This window comes from Calliphora vicina, chromosome 1 (assembly GCF_958450345.1).
Source record: "Calliphora vicina chromosome 1, idCalVici1.1, whole genome shotgun sequence".
NCBI lineage: Eukaryota > Metazoa > Arthropoda > Insecta > Diptera > Calliphoridae > Calliphora > Calliphora vicina.
In genome coordinates this window covers 31,851,908-31,878,694 of record NC_088780.1, presented here as the reverse complement: position 1 = coordinate 31,878,694, position 26,787 = coordinate 31,851,908, and the positions used below count along the sequence as shown (strand labels likewise).

Genomic DNA, 26,787 nt, shown 5'->3' with positions numbered 1-26,787 from the left:
TTAGTTTCTGATGCCTGTTCTGAGTTTATTGGGTCATAATTACCCTAAAAAAATGATTCGACAACTTTTTTGTTTAGCTTTTTAAAGTTTGCGGGTTAGAGGGTTAACCCAAAATCAGTAAAATTTAACATGTGCGACTATTATTTTTATACCCTTCACCTTCGTGAGAAGGGTATATATAAGTTTGTCATTCCGTTTGTAATTTCTACATTTTTCATTTCCGACCCTATAAAGTATATATATTCTGGATCCTTATAGATAGCGGAGTCGATTAAGCCATGTCCGTCTGTCTATCTGTTGAAATCAATTTTCTGAAGACCCCAGATATCTTCGGGATCCAAATCTTCAATAATTCTGTCAGACATGCTTTCGAGAAGTTTGCTATTTAAAATCAGCAAAATCGGTCCATAAATAACGGAGATATGAGCAAAAAAACCGGGACAACCTTGATTTTTGGTCTATTTTTTATCTATATCTGGATTACTAAGTCATTAATATAGACAATATGGATATCTAATGATAGATATTTCAAAGTCCATTGCAACGATGTAGATAAGGCTATAGTAAGTTGGACCTACAATGGGTCAAAATCGGGAAAAATATTTTTTAACCCGAATTTTTTTATCAAAAATTTTTTTTTGTCATAATTTTTTTTTTTCAAAAAAATAAAAATTTAAAAAAATTTGTAAAAAAAAATTAAAAAAAAAATTTAATTTTGTTTACCTAAAAATATTTAAACAAATTTATTTTAAAGTATAATTTGGTGTAGGGTATATAAGATTCGGCACAGCCGAATATAGCTCTCTTACTTGTTATTATTAGTGAGGCTTTACGCACTGCGACCCATAGAATATTTTGTGCAGCCTTAAATTTTTCATCCCAACAGCTTTAGACTACGTATGAAGCCCTTCCGAGCCAACTATTCTATTTGGTGAGAGAACAATTGCCCTGGACCATAAAGGTCCTTCCGAGCCATTTAGTTCCGCACATTGCCAGTATTGGGCAGTCGCATAGAACATGTTCAGAGGTATTCTCAAGTCACCCTTTCCGAGAGATAGCAACGGCTGAGTTCTACCTTTGGATAGGATAATGAACCGTTTGGATTGTCCAAGTCCCGGTAAATTACCCTAAAATTGGGCAAATTCCGATTCAATCCAAGAACGAATACGTTCCATAGTGTATCCACGTGGGATGCCAAAGAATGGTTCTGGATTTATAAACGAGCGTAGCTAGCGTGACCTTCATGGCCAGGTACCACCCAGCACAATGTGAGTTCGAGTTGAGGCACAGTTTTTTCGAGTTTTGGACGTGTCTATGCTTTTGGTAGCATGTATACCATCTGCAGTTGAACTAGCTTCTCTTTTAGGGGGATTCGGTTTTTCAGGAGTAGATCCGTCTGACCTACCTCTCTTCCTGTGGATTTTAAGATCTCGCTTCTAACTTCTTTCATCAGCTTTATGCACATTATTATTGCCTCCCCGATGTGTTAGTCGTTGGATCCAGTAACGCATCTTCTTCATCCGTTGAGATAGATACCAAAGTTGACATGAGTCCCCCAACACCAAGATATCTACCATTTCTTCTATAAGAGAGTAAGGATCATGTGATCCTTCAACGGTTTCATTTAGGTCCATAGCGACTTGTTCTGATTTATTTACATTATCTATTTTGTTTAATTTATTTTCCATGTGTGAAGAAATAGAAGACAATAGAACAGATGATGGGCAAAAATACAACCGGACAATGCCCTTGTCCGTAGGCCACCTCTATGAGATACATTAACATAGTGCCATTCATTCCAAGTCAGATAGGCGGCCAAAGAATGGAGTGAGTTGTTGCATGAGAAGTTTATTTCAACACTTTTTAAATATATTTTTCCCTCAATTCTAAAAGTTTAGCTTTATTTAAGAGTGGTTTTAAAAAAGCTCCAAGCATACTAAAAAACATATAGGGGAGGGGTTGTAACAAACTATACTCCCATATTAGTTTAACTCTCCGGGCCAAAATTATTCTTACTCAAGCTACGTTATTCACAAAAAAATAATATTAAAGTTTGCAATAGGTTCTAAAACGTGTAGTAAATAATTTTAATGTTACTTTTACCATTCCGTTTAGATTTATAATTGTTTAGCTATATTTATTTGTAATTAATTATTCCATTTATCTTAAAATATTCATTCACATAGTCACACACTGACCCTCTTTTTTTTTGGTTTGTCTTTTCATAATTCTTAGTTTCATTTATCTCAACATTTGTGTTGCTAAGTCTGGGTAATAAATACTCTTAGTAAAATGTGGCTAAACATGTTTAATATTATTATAGTTTCTTAGTATAGTAATGTAATTTAACGGTTATTGAACTTTGTTTATAAACATTTCAAACAAATAGTGAGTCATTTGCGTGCGTGAAATTCTGTATCAAAAAAAATGTTTATTTTTAAAATTTCATACAAATTGTGGGAAAATATAAACATGTTGCTAAACAAAAAAGCACTAGAATGTTCAGGAGAAACAGAGAGAGAAAGATGAGCATATAAACATAAACAGCTGTTACTATGTTACAACAAAACAATAACAACATAAAATTACCGTAAAATTCTTAAAGTTCTCAATTAACAAACAGAAACAGAAACACACAGCCACACACACAAACATTCGCCCTGTAATAATGTTGCGGGAGCAAGAGCATAATAATGTTTATATGGTAAAACCAGAGAGAGGAGTGTAATATTTTGTATTACACTCTTGTAATATTTAATGCACTACTATTTTAGTGTATGTATTTTCTTTTTTGTTGTGTTTTCATACCAAAGTATTTGTGTTTTTGCTGTTGAGTTTTTCTTTTCCATTTGGTTTGTTTTTGTTATTTTTTTCTTATTTCTTTTTCTTTCTCCATTTTACCCAACCAACCCATTTGGCTGCACCGTTGCTGTGTGTTTGTTGGTATATGAGTGTGTTGTTGCTGTTTTTCGTATGTTTTTGCTGGATCGATAATATAAAATGTTTTCCACTTTTCCAAAAACAGTTCAGTCTTTAACTTTAACTTGCTACGTACACACTACACAGACGTGTTGTTTTAAACGTAATTTTAAAAAAAGAATCTTAAAATTAAAAAGTTATTTTTTTAACAAAAAATAAAAAAAGTGTTCTTCCATTTAAATTTATTAAAAAAGAAATATAATAATTTTATTTAAATATAAAGAAAACGAAAGCTTTTAAGAGAAACTTTTAGAAAAACGAACTGTTTTACATATAGAAAATATAATTTTATTTATTAAAATAAAGAAAAATCTTCTTTGTGAGTTTGAAATAGAAAACAAATGGACTTTTTTTTCGAATTAAATAAAGTGGAATATAAACTGTGAAATATTTTTTTTTAATACAAAAAAAATCAGAAAAGTAAAATAATAATTTAAAATCATAGAGTGTTGGTATTGCGTCAAAATTGATGCTTTAACTCCCTTAGCATCCTTTGAAATAAAATATATATAAAAAAGAATCCTTGGTAACTCAAAGCTCTCAGGAGAGAGCAAACTGCATAATAAGTTTTAAGTATTAAATTGAAATAACTTACTATATTTTGTATATGTATTACATATTGCATTAATATAATAAAGGTCCTTTTTGAAGGATTTTAGCTCTCCCCCTCAAGGATTTTAATACGTATATACATATGTATAATAAAACGTTTACCCTGAGAGTAATCGCGAGCGCAAAGATGCTGCTGCTGCTGTCCTTTTTGCCTTATAAATATTGATTTTCCCCAAATTTGTACAAAAATAAAAAAAAAATATTTCACAGCTTTTATTTTTCTGTGAAGAGAAATTCCTTTTAAATTATTCCTGTTTCTTTATTTTTTTTTTGTTTTTCTCTTTATTCTATTTTCATTATCATGAATTACAGATTTAATTCTTGTAATTTGAATACAAAAAAAAAGTTTGACAAAGTTTTTGCTATTATTATCCTTTGGTTTTGAGGGAATTGTATCCTTTGTTAATTTATTTCTACACCCACATTTACAAAAAACAACCAACAAACACACAGAAAAATGGCCGCCTACGCTGCATTCAAACATGTTGAACTTTACAATGTTGGCAAAACCAAGAAAAGGTAAGTTTTGTATGGTTATTTTCAGCGTTTTTAATATTCGCGTTGTTCCTATTTCAACATATGAGAAATAAATTTACGATTTTGAGATCCTCCTTTATAACAAGTTAAAAACTTTATTTTATCGCAAACTTTTATTTACCGCAATTTATAAGATGTATTGGCAGTTTTAGCGATTTTTTTCGCCCAAATTTCTATAGACGTTAGAGAAATTTCAAATATTCTTTTTCTTGTATACCTCAAGTTTGCCGCTAGTGTTAAGATGTCCTGGAATTTTGAGGTCTTTTTCGCCAAAAATTTAGATATTTAACAAATTACTAAGTTTATTTCGTTTTGTGTCTTTTTACTTATTTAGTCACTTTTTTCTTACAAATCTCCAGTTTTCTGAATTTTTTTTTTGTATATGGAATGGGATTTATAGCGATTTTACTTCTAGGTTTCTAAAAGTTTTGACCAATATCCATAAAATTATAGTTAGAAATTAAAGGTTTAAGACAATTTTAGAATATTTTCTTTTAAATTTGACTATAATTGTGATAAAATTTCATTATTGTTTAGCAATTTTTTAAGATTTTAGAAATTTTATTAAAATTAATATTTAATTCGTTATATGGAAAAGGAAAAGTTGATTTTTTCATTCCAATCAAAAGGAAAATATAATTATTTTCCAAAAATATATAAATAACCTTCACATTAATAATAATTAATAATTTTTAATAAAAAAAAAAAAATTAATTTATTTGTAATAATACCTAATGTAGAGCACTATGTAAAGAATTCAAAACCAATATGCCATATCAAAATTAACTTAATAATTTTAAATTATAAAAAAAAATTAATTAAAATTAAGGGTCTGCTGATTAGGAAACACATACAGAATATTTATATTATACAAGCCCGTTGCGCGTCGCTAACCCACCCTATCGTTGTAAAATAAAAAATAATGTCAAAGGATTTTATAGAAAAAAAAAATGATAAGAAAGCTGTTCGGACAAAGTTTAAAGTTAGTTCTCAAGATATTTAGAAATAACTATTTCATTTGTATTGTAGATGGCTCACCCAATGTCGTGATATGAAATTGATTCATTTAAAGTTTGAAGACATTTACAATTATAGTTCTCCAGATATTCGAAAATAACTGTATTTACTTTGTATGGGTGGTGCCACGCTCATTTATCCAATTCCACCCATTTTCAGTCAATATGCGCACAATGGTAACGAAGTAAATTCCGCGAAGTTTTGCGGCTTTCATAGTTATAGTTCACCAGATATTTTAAAATAACTATTTACTTTATAAGGGCGATTTTTCCATTTTTAGTTATGAACTTCTCTCATCTTTCTGGCCAAGATCAAATCAAAACAATTTCGGATACTCTGTTCCAAAGTGAAGCGTACAAATAGTAGACGGGTGGGGGACTTCATTCTAAATACTTTTTAACAGGTATTGCAACAAGTGGCCTAATGTTGTCCTGATGGAATATTACGGTTTCATGTCTGGCTGCATATTCTGTTCGTTTTGAAATTGCTGCTTGAGTAGTTCCCATTGATTTTTCAAGCTCTTGTTGTGTTTGATAACAATCTTCATGGAGTAATGCTTTCAATTCTTTGTCTTCAAACTTTTTTGATTGGCCTGGGCGATCTCTGTCTTCCGTGTCAAAATCACCAGATATGTACCCTTCAAAATTACCTATAAGTTATTAAAAACAAACAATTGATATTTTTTAAAATAAAAATTCATCAACTGCTTCTCGGAATTAGTTATAAGCGTGACAATTTCAAACACTAGTCACGCATGAAAAAACCATTTCTAGAACGGTTGCGATAAAAAGAATTTCAAGCAAAAATCATTTATAAAAATAATTGTTTTCAGAACCAGAACCGTTCCAAATAACGCGTAAAAGCTTCGTGAAGCTTCTCTAGAACTAGTCTCACCTCAAATGGAAATATTGTTTTAAGCTTTAGTATTTTTACAAATAAAGCTTGAGTTTCTGTAATTCTCGTTCATTCTATAGTTTTATTTGAACAATATCTTCTTTAGCTTTTCTAAAGCCTTTTGGGAAAAAGTTTCCTAGTGATCTGGCCTGAGCAACCAGTGAAATGCGCATGAAACTAGCTTATCCGCCAACAATTAATTTCAAAACTAGATCTTACTAAAGACATTTATAGACGACAATACAGAGTATTAATATTTGTCAAAAACTCAAGTATCATACTACAATTTCATCGTCAAAACAAAATTTGTATTAGATTTTCAAAAAATACAAATAATTTTTTTGATTTACGGTCGGTATTCAAAATTTGTTTAAAAAATTCAAAAACTTTTTATTTTCATATGTATTGGATATGTATTTATAAATACAAATAAAAATGTCAATTGTAATACTATCGTATAAACAAGAAATGTTTTTTCGAAACGATTTCTTGACATACCGAATGATTTCAATAATATTTTCAATTTGAAAAGTGTTAATACTCAGTATTGCCGTCTATAAATACCTTAAACAAGTAAGAGAGCTATATTCGGATGTGCCGAATCTTATATACCCTTCATCAAATTATACTTCAAAATAAAAATTTTAAATATTTTTAGATAAAAATTTTTTTTTTGTTTTTTTTTTAAATTTAAATTTTTTTTTGTTTTTTAAATTTTTTTTTAATATTTAGTGAAAAAAAAATTTGGTGAAAAAAAAATTCGGGTTAAAAAATATTTTTTCCGATTTTGTTCCATTGTAGGTCCAACTTATTATGGTCTTAAATACGTCGTTGCAAATGTCTTTGAAATATCTATCATTAGATATCCATATTGTCTATATTAATGACTTAGTAATCCAGATATAGGTCAAAAATCGAGGTTGTCCTGGTTTTTTCCTCATATCTCAGCCATTTGTGGACCGATTTTGCTGATTTTAAATAGCAAACTTCTTTGAAAGCATGTCTGACAGAATTATTGAAGATTTGGATTCCGAAGATATCTGGGGTCTTCAGAAAATTGATTTCAACAGACAGACATGGCATAATCGACTCGGCTATCTATAAGGATCCAGAATATATATACTTTATAGGGTCGGAAAATTATATTGTGGAAATTACAAACGGAATGGCAAACTTATACGAAGGTAAATAGTATAAAAAGGAGTAGGTGGAATGATAAATTCATAACATTTCCGTCAGCAACCAAATCTAGTTTTATTCATTATAAATTGTATTTATTTTCTGGCATAATGTTAAGAGCACAAGTCAAAATCATCCCTAAAAGCTTTTTTATTTATTATACTACTATTTATATAGTATTTACATCATTTTATTTGGCTGCTTATCGTTTTTTCTTTGCTCCTTATCAATTTACCAAAACTGACATAAAACCTTGACTTTTGGAGAAAATAAAACAACAACAAAAATTGAAAGAAGATACTTATGATGGCCTTTAAAGCAACCCCCTTTAAAGCTTTTTATAATGATAAAAGAAATTTAAAAAGCGGGATGATAATTTGTTTAAACGTCATGATTTTTTTTTTTTTGTTACCTTAGATTTAAATAACCACCCTCGTTTTTTACTGTTAGTGGTTGGGAAAGAAATTAAATTTTTGTTTAAACATCACCCTACCATTATTATTGGGCTATAAGAAACATGACTTTTGGACAGCAATTATTTTTGAAAGGTTTCTTTTAATGATATTTTGTGTTACAGTTTAAAATAAATTGAAAACGAGTGGTGGACTTAATCTAACAGCAATATAATGTCGAATCAGCCAACCATCCATCCACTTACCACTACTTACCTAACTAGCCTCAGTTACTCATTCTTGCATTCACTCTCACTCACATATGGTCAAGTTATTTTGATGATTTGACTTGACATGACTGATGATAAGTTTTTTTTTGGTGGTAAAACCATGCCCATCATGCTTGAATATTTAATTTGAAATACCTTTAACAGGGTGGGATTATTAGTGACCAACTGTTTTTTTTTTAAATTTGATATTTCTTTTTTTTTAATTGTAACAAATTGAAATGATTTTTATCTTTATCCATTATATTTTTTCGGCTTTTTAATTATTGTGTATGGTAATGTTGTGTTAATGTCAGTATGTTTTTTAAAAAAACCAGTACATTGTACTATTTTATTGATTTATTTTATTTTTTTTTTATTATTATTATGTGGTAAATTTGTATATTGAAAAATTATACACATGGAAAAATAACAAAGCAAAAAAATAAAATAAAAATATATAAGTATGTACTACTAGTGGGTACTTTCCAAAGTTTATTAACCTTTTTTTTATACATATTGTCTGTCTATTGCCAGTTGGATGGATGCATAATGCGCTACATATTCATATTTTAAAAGCAGACGGACAGACAGAAAGACAAGCAGTCTGTTTTTTTTGTTTGTATCAGACGGACTTTAATATCTATGTAAATCTATTAATACTTATAGTATGTACTTGTATGTATACTTTTATACATAAGTGTATTTTAAAGGGCTTAAAAGTGGTGCAGTATTTTTGAAATCAAAGGTGGGAGTTAAGGGGCTGGTGTACATGAAGCTATAGTGGATACAATGTGGCTATTTATATTATACACTTGAGAAGATTTAAATAGAAGCAAGAATTCTTCTAGGTAGAATGGAACTGACACAAAGGACTTGGAGGTTATCGTTCAAAATTCTATGTTTAACTTATTCAAAGGTTCGAAATAATGAGTTCAAAATCACATTAAATTGTTTCTATTAGTGAATTCATTCCTTTTAGAATTAATTCCTTATTGAATCACTAAATTTTTCTTTAATTCAAATCCATTGAAAGATTGTTTTGTAAATAAATAAAAACAAAACTGTATGAATAAAAACAAGTAATAGAGTTATATTCGGTTGTGCCGAATCTTATATACCCTTCAACAAATTATAATTCAAAATAAAAATTTGAAATATTTTTAATTAAACAAAATTTTTTTTCCATAGTTGGTTTTTTCATTCTTTGAAAAAAAAAATTGTCGAATTGTATTTTTTTAATTTCTTTAAATATTTTTTTTTTTAAATTTTGAAAATTTTTTTTTAATATTCGGGTTAAAAAATATTTTTTTTGTTCCGATTTTGACCCATTGTAGGTCCAACTTACTATGGTCTTATATACGTCGTTGAAATATCTATCATTAGATATCCATATTGTCTATATTAATGACTTAGTAATCCAGATATAGGTTGTCCTGGTTTTTTCCTTATATCTCAGCCATTTGTGGACCGATTTTCCCGATTTTAAATATCAACAGAGCCGGAAGAATTCCGGAGATATTGATGTATGAAGTTATTTGGGGGCTTTGGAAAGTTGATTTCGATCGATTCCGATCGATTCCGCTATCTATAAGGATCCAGAATATATGTATATACTTTATAGGGTCGGAAAATTATATTGTGGAAATTACAAACGGAATGACAAACTTCTCACGAAGGTGAAGGTTATAAAAATATGTTATTTCAATTTGTATTAGATTTGAATTAACTCAACACATCCTCAATAATAGGTGCACGACAATGCATATTCTTCGACGAAATATGAGGGACAGCTAGAGCAAATCGCCAAAAACTTTTTCTAACAAATGTCGCGAAAATCGTGGACGACGACTAAAAGAGAGACAATGTCGCTCAGTTTGTCATTTATATAATTACAATGAAAAGTTCGGTTTTATGTTAAAATAAGACCACATTCAAGACAATGTCGCTCAACTTGTGATCAATTGTCTTTGATATAAGAAGACACGTCTTACTTAAATCGTCAAAGACAATGTCGTCTACGACCTATTATGAGCTGCTGAAATCTGGTTAGACCATCACAGGGAAACGGTACCGAACGCAACAGATTCCTTTGAAGCGAGCATTGGCCGAAAAACGCCAGTATATGCGAACGGCCTTAAACCCGTAATATTACATCGCGATAACGTTCGGCCACATGTTTCAATACCTGTTAAAAAGTATTAAGAATGAAGTGGTTGGGAAGTTTTGCCTCGCCCACTTTATTGTCCAGGCGGTGCCCCGTCCCACTACTATTTGTTTCGATCGAAGCAGAATGCTCTCTCTGAGATACGCTTCACTTTGGTGCAGAGTATCCGGTATTGGCTTGATTCGTTCTTTTGGCGTGGAATCCTATGTTGCGAGAAAGATGCGAATAATGACCAATACTTTGAATTAATTTATATTATACAAATCTCTCAAAATAAAAGCTAAAAATTTGAAAAAATCCTGCATTTTTATATTAAACTCCCAATAATATTGACAATTTTTGAACCTTTACTCTTCTATATAAATAAAACTGAAATGGTCCATGTATGTAATGTTATCACGTGAGAACGGCTGGAGCGATTTGGCTGATTTTTTTTTATTCGATTCGAAATTTTCACGAGATGGTTTGTAAAGAAAAAAAATTAAAAAAATCCGGGTAAAAATCGGAAATTCTTTTTTTTTGTGAGTCCAGTCAACTGTAATAAAAAACCCCCTAAAGTATGCAGTACAAATTTAGATATTTTATTTGCAAATAAATAAGAACAGGCTGGTGTGCGTGGGTTGGAGAAGCTTGAAGAACTAACATTAGTAAATGCTACCGGGCGAAGCCGGGGCGATCAACTAGTTTTTAATAAACTTTTGATAACTTTAGAACTGGTAGACAGATTTTATTATATAGCTAATGAATCGTTAAATAAAAAGTAATGAATAAAGGACATATATAGCTTAGAAAATGGTTTTTGAACAAAGAATATCTCAAATAAGATACAACGATTAAGATCCGTTGCCTTGTCCAAAATGTTTGTTTGCTCTCCTTCCTAAATTTTATGATAAACGGCAAAGTTTTCTTTAAAATTTGTTTGAAATATCCACAATTTTTTAATATTTTTTAAAGTGATCATTTATAAGTTCCAGGTCCTTAATATATTGCTATTTTTCTTAAATGTATATTTTAAATTTTCAACAAATTATTAATTATTTTCTTTTTATTAATTTTCTTTTTAGGTAAGTTGACAACGTTTATTTGAAACAATTATTAAAAATAATAATAATACTGTAAGTAAGAAACAAAAATCAATATTTAATTTAAAAATTATCAGACCGGTTTAGCTATTTAAATATGGTTTTTAGAGTGCAGAGCCTTGAACGATACTAAAAACTTACAAGAAAACATCTAAACATACAAATAAGGAAATAGAAAAAAGAATACATAATTAAATGTTATTTTCATTTGATGCTAAACCTAAACAGAGATTTATTTTAATTCAAACATCTATTTATATATATGATCGGTGATAATATGGGCGTAGAGAAGCCAAACGGGGAATCCCGTTCCCGAAATCTAGTTCAATTCTAGTTTAGTTCTAGTTTAGTTCTAGTTCAGTTCTAATTCAGTTCTAGTTCAGTTCTAGTTCAGTTCTAGTTCAGTTCTAGTTCATTTCTAGTTCAATTCTAGTTCAGTTCTAGTTCAGTTCTGGTTCAGTTCTAGTTCAGTTCTAGTTCAGTTCTAGTTCTAGTTCAGTTCTAGTTTAGTTCTAGTTTAGTTCTAGTTCAGTTCTAGTTCAGTTCTAGTTCAGTTCTAATTCAGTTCTAGTTCAGTTCTAGTTTAGTTCTAATTTAGTTCTAGTTCAGTTCTAATTCAGTTCTAGTTCAGTTCTAGTTCAGTTTTGGTTCAATTCTAGTTCAGTTCTAGTTCAGTTCTAGGTCAGTTCTAGTTCAGTTCTAGTTCAGTTCTAGTTCAGTTTTGGTTCAATTCTATTTCAGTTCTCGTTCAGTTCGTATTTATTTCTAGACTAAGTTTGACTTAGTTCTAAGCTTTTCTTTAGTTGACACGGCTATTCCTGTCTTCTTACTTTTGATGGCCATGATTGCTGTCCACTGTTATAAATTAATAAATTGAGGCAAAATGTAAATAAGCAATATATATGTCTTGACACGAAGCTGATATATTAACATAAATGTCTTGACATTAAACTGCTGAAAAGTTTCCAAAATTTGTATAAAATTTGTTTTAGTTTTAAAAATTATCCAACTTTATAGATATTTAAATCCAAATCCGCCTATAATTAATTTTTCCTCACTGTAGTTGTAGTGTCCCTTCTGTTAAATTTTTTAATGCACGACGACTAACAAACAAAAAAACTCCCCTCGAATACATTAAAATTGGCCAGTTATCAAAGAAATTATTGATTTTTTATTGTAGTGTTTTTGCCAACAAAACAACAGTGGCTTCTTTTTGTGCCTTTTGTTTAAGGATTAGTTTTCTCAGTAAATATTTGTTAGCTAGCAAGTAACTTTATCAAACAGTAAAGTTTTTACACAACAAAAAAAAAACAACAGCGAAAAAATGTTTCCTTTTCCGTTTTGTTGAGTAATTCTTTTTATTTTTCCTAGAAATTTAACGTTTAACAAAAGTTTAATGACCTTTAGAAACAAACAAATAAATAAATTTAACATAAAACACTTTGGTTTGTAAGTCCTGCTAATGTTTTGGAGGAATACTTGGAAATGGAAATAGAATTTATGTGTGTATAATTATAATTGTTTATAATTTGAAGTTCTTTTTTTTTTGTTTTGGGGTATAAAAAAAGTTTTAACACTTCTTTAGTTGTTTAAAAAAAAAAGTAGCTGTCACATAATTTTGTAACACAATGGCCCTCCCCTTCACCAAATTTCTTGCTTGTTTCAAATATGTTTTTGATTTGAAATTTCTGTTTATTTAAACTTGCCGCTCCCTGCTCGCACAAGTTTTAAAATTTTTGGGGAATTTTTCTATGCATTTTTTTTATTATTTATTTTTAAACATACTGTGTGACTGCTGAAACAAACAGTCAGTCATCATTATTTGTATCTTTACAATTTGTTTCTTAATTTTCTTGCTGAATTTGTTTATAATCCAGACGCCCCGTCCGGCATGTATCCACTTGGGCAGCTTGTTTTCTTTGCATTGGAATTTATAAATAAATTATTGAAATAAATTTTCTTTTAAAATTGTTTATGTCTACTTAAGAAAGACTATGATTATTTCTAGAATTTTTAGGGGAGATTTCGAAAGCTTAGGAGTTTGAAAATTTATTGCCACAAGTTGAAAGATTTAAATGGTTTTTGGTAATTTCAAATCTTTTAAGATTCTTTTAAAATAGAGTGTTAACATGACAATTTGTCTTTAAATAAAATAAAAAACTATGCATAAATCAGTATTAGATGTTTCTACATGATTAAAATTAGAATCAACCAGAAATTAACATGAAATTATCATGCTGCATGAAACGAAAAGTTTCTAAATATTTCCAATATTCAGCTAATGAATAATGAATTTTCTTTACCAGTACTTGACATTATATCCTCAAATATTATGATTTATATTCAAATCATAATTATAATTTTTATTAACAGTCCTTTCAAACATTTGAAAACAACTTTTGTTTTATGGAAGTGCACAAAACTTAAACAGCCCTGTAAACTTGATAACACCGGAAATCTAGGCCAATAAACCGATTAAATTATAACAATGTTGTTGTTTTTTTTTTCTTGTCTAACTTTTCTGCTACAAATTTTTGATTCACTACTAACCTTAAGTTGTCTAAATAACCTATACCCCCTCCCCATTCCCCCTGAACCTTTTCTTTACAACACATGACGTGCCTTTAAACATTTATAGTTTGTGTACCAAAAAAAAAAAACTTCATTTAATTTGTATTTCGACTGCAGAAATTACAAAACACCAAATAATTCCAAGTAAAACAATTTTATTTTCCTTGGTAGTTGTTCCTTGGCGTACCAGGCAATTTTTCATTCAACCAAAACATTCTTAAAAACTAAACTAAAAACTACACAAAACTTTTAACGTCACAATTGTACTTGTGTCCCTTTTATATTTTATTTGTTTGATTGTATGTCTGTCTTTATTTAGAAGATATATTATGTAAAAGGATTATTACAATATAGAAATTCTTTTTGGAAAATTTGTTGAAAATTTGTATGCAATTTGACAAAGTAATTTTGCAAAAAAAAAAAGAAAAGAAATATATTTTTTGTTTACTAGATAATTTGGTTGCTAACAGTTATTGGAAAAATTAAATGTACAAAATTTAAAGTAAATAAGATACTAGTTCTAATTCAGTTCTAGTTCTAGTTCAGTTCTAGTTCAGTTCTAGTTCAGTTCTAGTTCAGTTCTAGTTCAGTTCTAGTTCAGTTCTAGTTCAGTTCTAGTTCAGTTCTAGTTCAGTTCTAGTTCAGTTCTAGTTCAGTTCTAGTTCAGTTCTAGTTCAGTTCTAGTTCAGTTCTAGTTCAGTTCTAGTTCAGTTCTGGTTCAGTTCTAGTTAGATTCTAGTTCCGTTCTAGTTCAGTTCTAGTTCAGTTCTAGTTCAGTTCTAGTTCAGTTCTAGTTCAGTTCTAGTTCAGTTCTAGTTCTAGTTCAGTTCTAGTTCAGTTCTAGTTCAGTTCTAGTTCAGTTCTAGTTCAGTTCTAGTTCAGTTCTAGTTCAGTTCTAGTTCAGTTCTAGTTCAGTTCTAGTTCAGTTCTAGTTCAGTTCTAGTTCTAGTTCAGTTCTAGTTCAGTTCTAGTTCAGTTCTAGTTCAGTTCTAGTTCAGTTCTAGTTCAGTTCTAGTTCAGTTCTAGTTCAGTTCTAGTTCAGTTCTAGTTCAGTTCTAGTTCAGTTCTAGTTCAGTTCTAGTTCAGTTCTAGTTCAGTTCTAGTTCAGTTCTAGTTCAGTTCTAGTTCAGTTCTAGTTCTGGTTCAGTTCTAGTTAGATTCTAGTTCCGTTCTAGTTCTATTCTAGTTCTGTTCTAGTTCTGTTCTAGTTCTGTTCTAGTTCTGTTCTAGTTCTGTTCTAGTTCTAGTTCTGTTCTAGTTCTGTTCTAGTTCTGTTCTAGTTCTGTTCTAGTTCTGTTCTAGTTCTGTTCTAGTTCTGTTCTAGTTCTGATTCAGTTCTAGTTAGATTCTAGTTCAGTTCTGTTCTAATTCTGTTTTAGTTCTGTTTTAGTTCAGTTCTACTTCTGTTCTAATTCTGTTCTGGTTATGTTCTAGTTCTGTTCTAGTTCTGTTCTAGTTCTGTTCTAGTTCTGTTCTAGTTCTGTTCTAGTTCTGTTCTAGTTCTGTTCTAGTTCTGTTCTAGTTCTGTTCTAGTTCTGTTCTAGTTCTGTTCTAGTTCTGTTCTAGTTCTGTTCTAGTTCTGTTCTAGTTCTGTTCTAGTTCTGTTCTAGTTCTGTTCTAGTTCTGTTCTAGTTCTGTTCTAGTTCTGTTCTAGTTCTGTTCTAGTTCTGTTCTAGTTCTGTTCTAGTTCTGTTCTAGTTCTGTTCTAGTTCTGTTCTAGTTCTGTTCTAGTTCTGTTCTAGTTCTGTTCTAGTTCTGTTCTAGTTCTGTTCTAGTTCTGTTCTAGTTCTGTTCTAGTTCTGTTCTAGTTCTGTTCTAGTTCTGTTCTAGTTCTGTTCTAGTTCTGTTCTAGTTCTGTTCTAGTTCTGTTCTAGTTCTGTTCTAGTTCTGTTCTAGTTCTGTTCTAGTTCTGTTCTAGTTCTGTTCTAGTTCTGTTCTAGTTCTGTTCTAGTTCTGTTCTAGTTCTGTTCTAGTTCTGTTCTAGTTCTGTTCTAGTTCTGTTCTAGTTCTGTTCTAGTTCTGTTCTAGTTCTGTTCTAGTTCTGTTCTAGTTCTGTTCTAGTTCTGTTCTAGTTCTGTTCTAGTTCTGTTCTAGTTCTGTTCTAGTTCTGTTCTAGTTCTGTTCTAGTTCTGTTCTAGTTCTGTTCTAGTTCTGTTCTAGTTCTGTTCTAGTTCTGTTCTAGTTCTGTTCTAGTTCTGTTCTAGTTCTGTTTTAGTTCTGTTCTAGTTCTGTTCTAGTTCTGTTCTAGTTCTGGTCTAGTTCTGTTCTAGTTCTGTTCTAGTTCAATTCTAGTTCTGTTCTAGTTCTAGTTCTGTTCTAGTTCTGTTCTAGTTCTGTTCTAGTTCAATTCTAGTTTAGTTCTTAGGTAATACTGCTCTTCCTCTCTGATCCTAAAACGAGAGATTACACGATCAGGAAATGTGTTATGAAGTTGTTGTTGTAACTGATGTTGAAAATTATTTTCTTGAAAAAAAGCTTTCGATTGATACAGTTGTCGCAGGATTGACAATCTTTAACTGAGTTAGCTCGGCTCGTTCCGAAGCGTAGATCCAATTGTTGTGGAAACATAAAGTTTTTAAATGAAGTTCTTATAAAGTAATTGAATGTGATATAACAATGTATGCAGTTTAAACTCTGTTATCATGTCGAGGTATCTAGCATCAGTAATGCCTTAACAATCATCTTTATCGAAGAAGGTCCAACAAGGTCTCCAGCTCAAAATCCGCACCACACAGAGATATTGTACTTTGTGGATGCATTTATTTTAGGCCGATTTGGCCGAATTATTTTCAAAAAAGTCAAGATCAATTTTCTTAGGAATTTAACTCGTTAATCTTTTTAATTATACAATTTATTGAATATGTTTAATTTTCGTTTTGACTGTACTTATATTGTTGCTTTATAGCTAAAACACAAACCTTTAAAAATCGTTTAATATTTATTTGATTTGTATTATAATTTTGTTTATTTTTTTCTCTGTTTACCTTAATAGCTGTTGTTTTTATAATAAATAATATTATTGCCATTGTTTAATCAATGTTTTTCGTAGAACCAAAAACACAAGAATGTAGTAACAGTTTTTTTCTTGATGATGACACATAAAAACGTCAAAACAAAAGCAAAAGATAAACTGATTATAAACAATTATACAAAAATTTTCTCAATAATAAAATAAAATTTATTATTTATAAGTTAAAGAATTTTATTCTTAACAATTTACATGATTTAAACTAATTCTTTAAAAAGGAATTTTGAAAACTTTAATATAGTCTGTCCGAAATCCCTCATTCGGCCTAATCCGAAATAAACCAAATTTCCCGAATACCGAATATTTATTTTATCCCGATTTTTGGCCTAATTTAAACACTCAGTTTCAAACTAAAATCGACTTATGTGTGTGAAGTTAAATTCGAATTTAAATAGCTCAGACAAAAACCACATTTTTTAACATTGATCATTCTACAGTCAACATAGCACTGTTAAGCACTTAACAGTCATCATAAATAAATTGTAGTACATGAAATATATCTGAAATATGTATCTGAAATAATTTCAGAACTATAAAAAATAAAAAAAATAATAAAAAAATAAATTTTTGACGTGAAATAAAAGTAAGATAGTAAGAATTAATATTGGAATTTAAATAAAATTGAGTTTTTTGAAAACAAAAGCTGGAGAGGATTAGTGACCATTTTGGGAACTGGGTGAAAGGTTCGCATACTACACTATATAGAAATGTTGGTGCAATGAGCACTTGTTGGAACTGTTATAGTGAGATACCTGAAATAATCTTGGGATTTGAGAAAACTTAACTTTTTTGAAAAAAAAGCTCGAGATGATTTGTGACCATTTTGGAAACTGGGTGAATGGTTCGCATACTATACTATATGGAAGTGTTGGTGCAAGGAGCACTTGTTGGAACTGTGGTAGTGGGATATCTGAAATAATCTTGGGATTTGAGAAAATTTGATTTGAAAAATAGTATTTTTTTGAAAAATTTTCTGGAGAGGATTTTTGTCCATTTTGGGAATTGTGTGGAAGGTTCGCATATTACACTATATAGATATGGTGGACCAAGAGGTACTTGTTGGAACTGTGGTAGTGGGATATCTGAAATAATCTTGGGATTTGAGAAATTTCGACTTGAAAAATGTAATATTGCTGGAGAGGATTAGTGTCCATTTTGGGAATTGTGTGGAAGGTTCGCATATTACACTATATAAATATGGTGGACCAAGAGGTACTTGTTGGAACTGTGGTAGTGGGATATCTGATATAATCTTGGGATTTGAGAAATTTCGACTTGAATAATTTTATTTTTTTTTTGAAAAATTTTCTGGAGAGGATTCTTGTCCATTTTGGGAATAGGTTCGCATATTACACTATATAGATATGGTGGTCCAAGAGGTACTTGTTGGAACTATGGTAGTGGGATATCTAAAATAATCTTGGGATTTGAGAAATTTCGACTTGAATAATTAAATTTTTTTAACAATTTTCTGAAGAGGACTTTTGTCCATTTTGGGAATTGTGTGGAAGGTTCGCATATTACACTATATAGATATGGTGGTCCAAGAGGTACTGGTTGGAACTGTGGTAGTGGGATATCTGAAATAATCTTGGGATTTGAGAAATTTCGACATGAATAATTTTATTTTTTTTTTGGAAAAATTTTCTGGAGAGGAGTTTTGTCCATTTTGGGAATTGTGTGGAAGGTTCGCATATTACACTATATAGATATGGTGGTCCAAGAGGTACTTGTTGGAACTGTGGTAGTGGGATATATGAAATAATCTTGGGATTTGAGAAATTTTGACATGAAAAATGTAATATTGCTGGAGAGGATTAGTGTCCATTTTGGGAATTGTGTGGAAGGTTCGCATATTACACTATATAGATATGGTGGTCCAAGAGGTACTTGTTGGAACTGTATTAATGGGATATCTGAAATAATATTGGGATTTGAGAAATTTTGACTTGAAAAGTGTAATATTGCTGGAGAGGATTAGTGTCCATTTTGGGAATTGTGTGGAAGGTTCGCATATTACACTAAATAGATATGGTGGTCCAAGAGGTACTGGTTGGAACTGTGGTAGTGGGATATCTGAAATAATCTTGGGATTTGAGAAATTTCGACTTGAATAATTAAATTTTTTTTGGAAAAAATTTTCTGGAGAAGATTTTTGTCCATTTTGGGAATTGTGTGGAAGGTTCGCATATTACACTAAATAGATATGGTGGTCCAAGAGGTACTTGTTGGAACTGTGGTAGTGGTATATCTGAAATAATCTTGGGATTTGAGAAATTTCGACTTGAATAATTAAATTTTTTTTTTTAAATTTTCTGGAGAGGATTTTTGTCCATTTTGGGAATTGTGTGGAAGGTTCGCATATTACACTATATAGATATGGTGGTCCAAGAGGTACTTGTTGGAACTGTGGTAGTGGTATATCTAAAATAATCTTGGGATTTGAGAAATTTCGACTTGAATAATTTAATTTTTTTTGGAAAAAATTTTCTGGAGAGGATTTTTGTCCATTTTGGGAATTGTGTGGAAGGTTCGCATATTACACTATATAGATATGGTGGTCCAAGAGGTACTTGTTGGAACTGTATTAATGGGATATCTGAAATAATCTTGGGATTTGAGAAATTTCGACTTGAATAATTTTATTTTTTTAAAAATTTTCTGGAGAGGAGTTTTGTCCATTTTGGGAATTGTGTGGAAGGTTCGCATATTACACTATATAGATATGGTGGTCCAAGAGGTACTTGTTGGAACTGTATTAATGGGATATCTGAAATAATCTTGGGATTTGAGAAATTTCGACTTGAATAATTTTATTTTTTTAAAAATTTTCTGGAGAGGAGTTTTGTCCATTTTGGGAATTGTGTGGAAGGTTCGCATATTACACTATATAGATATGGTGGTCCAAGAGGTACTTGTTGGAACTGTGGTAGTGGGATATCTGAAATAATCTTGGTTGGGATTTGAGAAATTTCGACTTGAATAATTTTATTTTTTTAAAAATTTTCTGGAGAGGAGTTTTGTCCATTTTGGGAATTGTGTGGAAGGTTCGCATATTACACTATATAGATATGGTGGTCCAAGAGGTACTTGTTGGAACTGTATTAATGGGATATCTGAAATAATCTTGGGATTTGAGAAATTTCGACTTGAATAATTTTATTTTTTTAAAAATTTTCTGGAGAGGAGTTTTGTCCATTTTGGGAATTGTGTGGAAGGTTCGCATATTACACTATATAGATATGGTGGTCCAAGAGGTACTTGTTGGAACTGTGGTAGTGGGATATCTGAAATAATCTTGGTTGGGATTTGAGAAATTTCGACTTGAATAATTTTATTTTTTTAAAAATTTTCTGGAGAGGAGTTTTGTCCATTTTGGGAATTGTGTGGAAGGTTCGCATATTACACTATATAGATATGGTGGTCCAAGAGGTACTTGTTGGAACTGTATTAATGGGATATCTGAAATAATCTTGGGATTTGAGAAATTTCGACATGAAAAATTTAATTTTATTAAAACTTTTCTGGAGAGAACTTTTGTCCATTTTGGGAATTGTGTGGAAGGTTCGCATATTACACTATATAGATATGGTGGTCCAAGAGGTACTTGTTGGAACTGTATTAATGGGATATCTGAAATAATCTTGGGATTTGAGAAATTTCGACATAAAAAATTTAATTTTATTAAAACTTTTCTGGAGAGAACTTTTGTCCATTTTGGGAATTGTGTGGAAGGTTCGCATATTACACTATATAGATATGGTGGTCCAAGAGGTACTTGTTGGAACTGTGGTAGTGGTATATCTGAAATAATCTTGGGATTTGAGAAATTTCGACTTGAATAATTAAATTTTTTTTGGAAAAAATTTTCTGGAGAGGAGTTTTGTCCATTTTGGGAATTGTGTGGAAGGTTCGCATATTACACTATATAGATATGGTGGTCCAAGAGGTACTGCTTGGAACTGTGGTAGTGGGATATCTGAAATAATCTTGGGATTTGAGAAATTTCGACTTGAAAAATTAAATTTTTTTAAAAAATTTCTGGAGAGGACTTTTGTCCATTTTGGGAATTGTGTGGAAGGTTCGCATATTACACTATATAAATATGGTGGTCCAAGAGGTACTTGTTAGAACTGTATTAATGGGATATCTGAAATAATCTTGGGATTTGAGAAATTTCGACTTGAATAATTTTATTTTTTTAAAAATTTTCTGGAGAGGATTTTTGTCCATTTTGGGAATTGTGTGGAAGGTTCGCATATTACACTATATAGATATGGTGGTCCAAGAGGTACTGGTTGGAACTGTGGTAGTGGGATATCTGAAATAATCTTGGGATTTGAGAAATTTCGACTTGAAAAATTAAATTTTTTTAAAAATTTTCTGGAGAGGACTTTTGTCCATTTTGGGAATTGTGTGGAAGGTTTGCATATTACACTATATAGATATGGTGGTCCAAGAGGTACTTGTTGGAACTATGGTAGTGGGATATCTGAAATAATCTTGGGATTTGAGAAATTTCGACTTGAATAATTTTATTTTTTTAAAAATTTTCTGGAGAGGATTTTTGTCCATTTTGGGAATTGTGTGGAAGGTTCGCATATTACACTATATAGATATGGTGGTCCAAGAGGTGCTTGTTGGAACTGTATTAATGGGATATCTGAAATAATCTTGGGATTTGAGAAATTTCGACTTGAAATTTTTTTTTTTTTTTAAACATTTTCTGGAGATGACTTTTGTCCATTTTGGGAATTGTGAATAATATAGTGTAATATGCGAACCTTCCACACAATTCCCAAAATGGACAAAAGTCCTCTCCAGAAAATGTTTCAAAAAAAATAAAAAATTTTCAAGTCGAAATTTCTCAAATCCCAAGATTATTTCAGATATCCCATTAATACAGTTCCAACAAGTACCTCTTGGACCACCATATCTATATAGTGTAATATGCGAACCTTCCTAACAATTCCCAAAATGGACAAAATTCCTCTCCAGAAAATTTTTAAAAAAATTTAATTTTTCAAGTCGAAATTTCTCAAATCCCAAGATTATTTCAGATATCCCACTACCACAGTTCCAAGCAGTACCTCTTGGACCACCATATCTATATAGTGTAATATGCGAACCTTCCACACAATTCCCAAAATGGACAAAACTCCTCTCCAGAAAATTTTTTCCAAAAAAAATTTAATTATTCAAGTCGAAATTTCTCAAATCCCAAGATTATTTCAGATATACCACTACCACAGTTCCAACAAGTACCTCTTGGACCACCATATCTATATAGTGTAATATGCGAACCTTCCACACAATTCCCAAAATGGACACTAATCCTCTCCAGCAATATTACATTTTTCAAGTCACAATTTCTCAAATCCCAAGATTATTTCAGATATCCCACTACCACAGTTCCAACCAGTACCTCTTGGACCACCATATCTATATAGTGTAATATGCGAACCTTCCACACAATTCCCAAAATGGACAAAAATCCTCTCCAGAAAATTTTTAAAAAAATAAAATTATTCAAGTCGAAATTTCTCAAATCCCAAGATTATTTCAGATATCCCACTACCACAGTTCCAACAAGTACCTCTTGGACCACCATATCTATATAGTGCAATATGCGAACCTTCCACACAATTCCCAAAATGGACAAAAGTCCTCTCCAGAAATTTTTTAAAAAAATTTAATTTTTCAAGTCGAAATTTCTCAAATCCCAAGATTATTTCAGATATCCCACTACCACAGTTCCAACCAGTACCTCTTGGACCACCATATCTATATAGTGTAATATGCGAACCTTCCACACAATTCCCAAAATGGACAAAAATCCTCTCCAGAAAATTTTTAAAAAAATAAAATTATTCAAGTCGAAATTTCTCAAATCCCAAGATTATTTCAGATATCCCACTACCACAGTTCCAACAAGTACCTCTTGGACCACCATATCTATATAGTGTAATATGCGAACCTTCCACACAATTCCCAAAATGGACAAAAGTCCTCTCCAGAAATTTTTTAAAAAAATTTAATTTTTCAAGTCGAAATTTCTCAAATCCCAAGATTATTTCAGATATCCCACTACCACAGTTCCAAGCAGTAACTCTTGGACCACCATATCTATATAGTGTAATATGCGAACCTTCCACACAATTCCCAAAATGGACAAAAAATCCTCTCCAGATAATTTTTTCCAAAAAAAATTTAATTATTCAAGTCGAAATTTCTCAAATCCCAAGATTATTTCAGATATACCACTACCACAGTTCCAACAAGTACCTCTTGGACCACCATATCTATATAGTGTAATATGCGAACCTTCCACACAATTCCCAAAATGGACAAAAGTTCTCTCCAGAAAATTGTTAAAAAAATTTAATTATTCAAGTCGAAATTTCTCAAATCCCAAGATTATTTCAGATATCCCACTACCACAGTTCCAACCAGTACCTCTTGGACCACCATATCTATATAGTGTAATATGCGAACCTTCCACACAATTCCCAAAATGGACAAAAATCCTCTCCAGAAAATTTTTTCCAAAAAAAATTAAATTATTCAAGTCGAAATTTCTCAAATCCCAAGATTATTTCAGATATACCACTACCACAGTTCCAACAAGTACCTCTTGGACCACCATATCTATATAGTGTAATATGCGAACCTTCCACACAATTCCCAAAATGGACAAAAATCCTCTCCAGAAAATTTAAAAAAAAAATTTAATTATTCAAGTCGAAATTTCTCAAATCCCAAGATTATTTCAGATATACCACTACCACAGTTCCAACAAGTACCTCTTGGACCACCATATCTATATAGTGTAATATGCGAACCTTCCACACAATTCCCAAAATGGACAAAACTCCTCTACAGAAAATTTAAAAAAAAAAAAATAAAATTATTCATGTCGAAATTTCTCAAATCCCATGATTATTTCAGATATCCCACTACCACAGTTCCAACAAGTACCTCTTGGTCCACCATATCTATATAGTGTAATATGCGAACCTTCCACACAATTCCCAAAATGGACAAAAATCCTCTCCAGAAAATTTTTCAAAAAAATACTATTTTTCAAATCAAATTTTCTCAAATCCCAAGATTATTTCAGATATCCCACTACCACAGTTCCAACAAGTACCTCTTGCTCCACCATATCTATATAGTGTAATATGCGAACCTTCCACACAATTCCCAAAATGGACAAAAGTCCTCTCCAGAAAATTTTTAAAAAAATTAAATTTTTTAAGTCGAAATTTCTCAAATCCCAAGATTATTTCAGATATCCCACTAAAACAGTTCCAACAAGTACCTCTTGGTCCACCATATCTATATAGTGTAATATGCGAACCTTCCACACAATTCCCAAAATGTACAAAACTCCTCTCCAGAAAATTTTTCAAAAAAAAAAAAATAAAATTATTCATGTCGAAATTTCTCAAATCCCAAGATTATTTCAGATATCCCACTACCACAATTCCAACAAGTACCTCTTGGACCACCATATCTATATAGTGTAATATGCGAACCTATTCCCAAAATGGACAAAAATCCTCTCCAGAAAATTTTTCAAAAAAAAAATAAAATTATTCAAGTCGAAATTTCTCAAATCCCAAGATTATATCAGATATCCCACTACCACAGTTCCAACAAGTACCTCTTGGTCCACCATATCTATATAGTGTAATATGCGAACCTTCCACACAATTCCCAAAATGGACAAAAATCCTCTCCAGAAAATTTTTAAAAAAATAAAATTATTCAAGTCGAATTTTCTCAAATCCCAAGATTATTTCAGATATCCCACTACCACAGTTCCAACAAGTGCTCCTTGCACCAACACTTCCATATAGTATAGTATGCGAACCATTCACCCAGTTTCCAAAATGGTCACAAATCATCTCGAGCTTTTTTTTCAAAAAACTTAAGTTTTCTCAAATCCCAAGATTATTTCAGGTATCCCACTATAACAGTTCCAACAAGTGCTCATTGCACCAACATTTCTATATAGTGTAGTATGCGAGCCTTTCACCCAGTTCCCAAAATGGTCACTAATCCTCTCCAGCTTTTGTTTTCAAAAAACTCAATTTTATTTAAATTCCAATATTAATTCTTACTATCTTACTTTTATTTCACGTCAGAAATTTATTTTTTTATTATTTTTTTTATTTTTTATAGTTCTGAAATTATTTCAGATACATATTTCAGATATATTTCATGTACTACAATTTATTTATGATGACTGTTAAGTGCTTAACAGTGCTATGTTGACTGTAAAATTATCAATGTTAAAAAATGTGGTTTTTGTCTGTGCTAGTTAAATTCGAATTTAACTTCACACACATAATCGACTTTAGGTTAAATTTAAAGTTTATTTTTCTTTTTATGCTTTTATTTTGTATCTATCTACATATAACTATAATTTAAATTTGTAACACCTTTTTGCCAAAAATGTTGTTTATGGTTTATTGTCAAATCAATGAAGTGTTGAAATTTATAATGTAAAAAACTACAAATTTGTTTTCCAATTTTCCTTTTTTCGCTCAATAAGCGATTAATTACTTTTGATCAAATTATGGTTTTAAACCATAGACACCAATTTAATAGCTATGTTCAGTTTTAACACATATGGAACATGCATGCCCAGACTCCTTCCTTTAGTTTCATTCATTCATTGACTGAACATGAATATGTATAGAAAACAAAGATGCAATCTTCTTGTTTTCCTCCTTCAGCCTCCTCCTCTTCCTTTTCTCTAAACATATTTATTTATTTAATAATATTTATAACCCACTCTTTATTTTGTAGCTCTGTTTTTAGTTCATATCTTGCTTTTCCATTAGACTGTGTGTAATTTAGTTATAATCCCATGGTTTTTTTTTTTGCTTGAAATTTCTATCAAAGAGGTGGGTTTTTTGTTTTCAAAACTATACATTTTATAACACAAAAACTAATGATTAGTTTTATGTTTCCAAGGAGTTTCTATGTTTGCTTATTTCTTTTTATATTTCTTTTATGAAATGTTAAAATTTATGATATTTATTTAAACAATTAATAGAAAAGAAAATTGTTTGGAAACTTCGGAAACTTTTAAATGGTGTTAAAAAGCTATAATGTACTAAAGTTAAGAAAAAGAATATATGGAATTCTTTAGAACAGTGCTCGGCACATATAGCCACCAGGAAATAACATCGTTTATTTATCTATTGGGTATGACTTAAAAATTAAGGATTTTTTTCAAAGCTATGACCTTTTCGCATCTTTCTGGCAACATATGGATTCCGAGACAAAAGAACTGCTCAGCTTTTGAGGCCAAGAACGAATCAAGCCAATTTCGGATACTCTGCTCTGCAGTGAAGCGTAGCAAAGAGGAAGAGAGAGTTCTGCATCGATTGAAACAAATAGTAGTCGGAAGGGCCACTGTTTGGACTACTATAAGGCGGGTTAGGCAAAACTTTCCAACCACTTAATTCTAAATACTTTTAAACAGGTATTGCAACATATTAGCGTTTCATATCTGGTCGCATATGTTGGGCGTTCTGCGGCCAGTGATCGCTTCAAACGAATCACTTGCGTTTGGTAGAGATTCCCGGTGATGGTTTGGCCAGGTTTCAGCAGCTCATAATTGTTTGGATCCTTTTGTTCCCATCAAATACAGAGAATTACCTTAGTGCCATGGATATTTGGCTTTGATATCAATTCGGCTGGTTGGCCGGGCTTCACATACGATATCTTAAGCTTCCGGTTATCGTAATGAATGCATTTTTCATCGCACTTTTCGGTGCAAAAATACGTTCTTTTTTTCGGACATGCAAACCCGTCTTTCAAGCTCTCTCGTTTTCAATTGGCATGGCACCCAATTTCCTTGCTTTTGGATGGGTCCTGCTGCTTGTAAACGTTTTGAGATTGCTGCTTGAGTAGCTCCCAAATGATTTTGCAAGCTTCAGTTCTAGTTCAGTTCTAGTTCAGTTCTAGTTCAGTTCTAGTTCAGTTCTAGTTCAGTTCTAGTTCAGTTCTAGTTCAGTTCTAGTTCAGTTCTAGTTCAGTTCTACTT

The 26,787-nt window shown here is 31.1% G+C and overlaps 1 protein-coding gene across 3 annotated transcripts in view; it reads left to right on the top strand.

Moving 5' to 3' along the window:
- Jupiter (jupiter) overlaps nucleotides 1-26,787 on the top strand; it is a 255,343-nt gene that overhangs the window by 176,418 nt on the left and 52,138 nt on the right. The window contains exon 1 of one of the 3 annotated variants that reach the window (XM_065507535.1): nucleotides 3,955-4,110. The exons of 1 other annotated variant lie outside the window; for it this stretch is intronic. In XM_065507535.1, coding sequence (XP_065363607.1) covers nucleotides 4,049-4,110 — 62 coding nt within the window. In that variant the 5' untranslated portion in view covers nucleotides 3,955-4,048. Of the gene's footprint in view, nucleotides 1-3,954; nucleotides 4,111-26,787 lie in introns of those variants that run through there. One more of the 3 variants, XM_065507551.1, reaches the window with a different exon arrangement.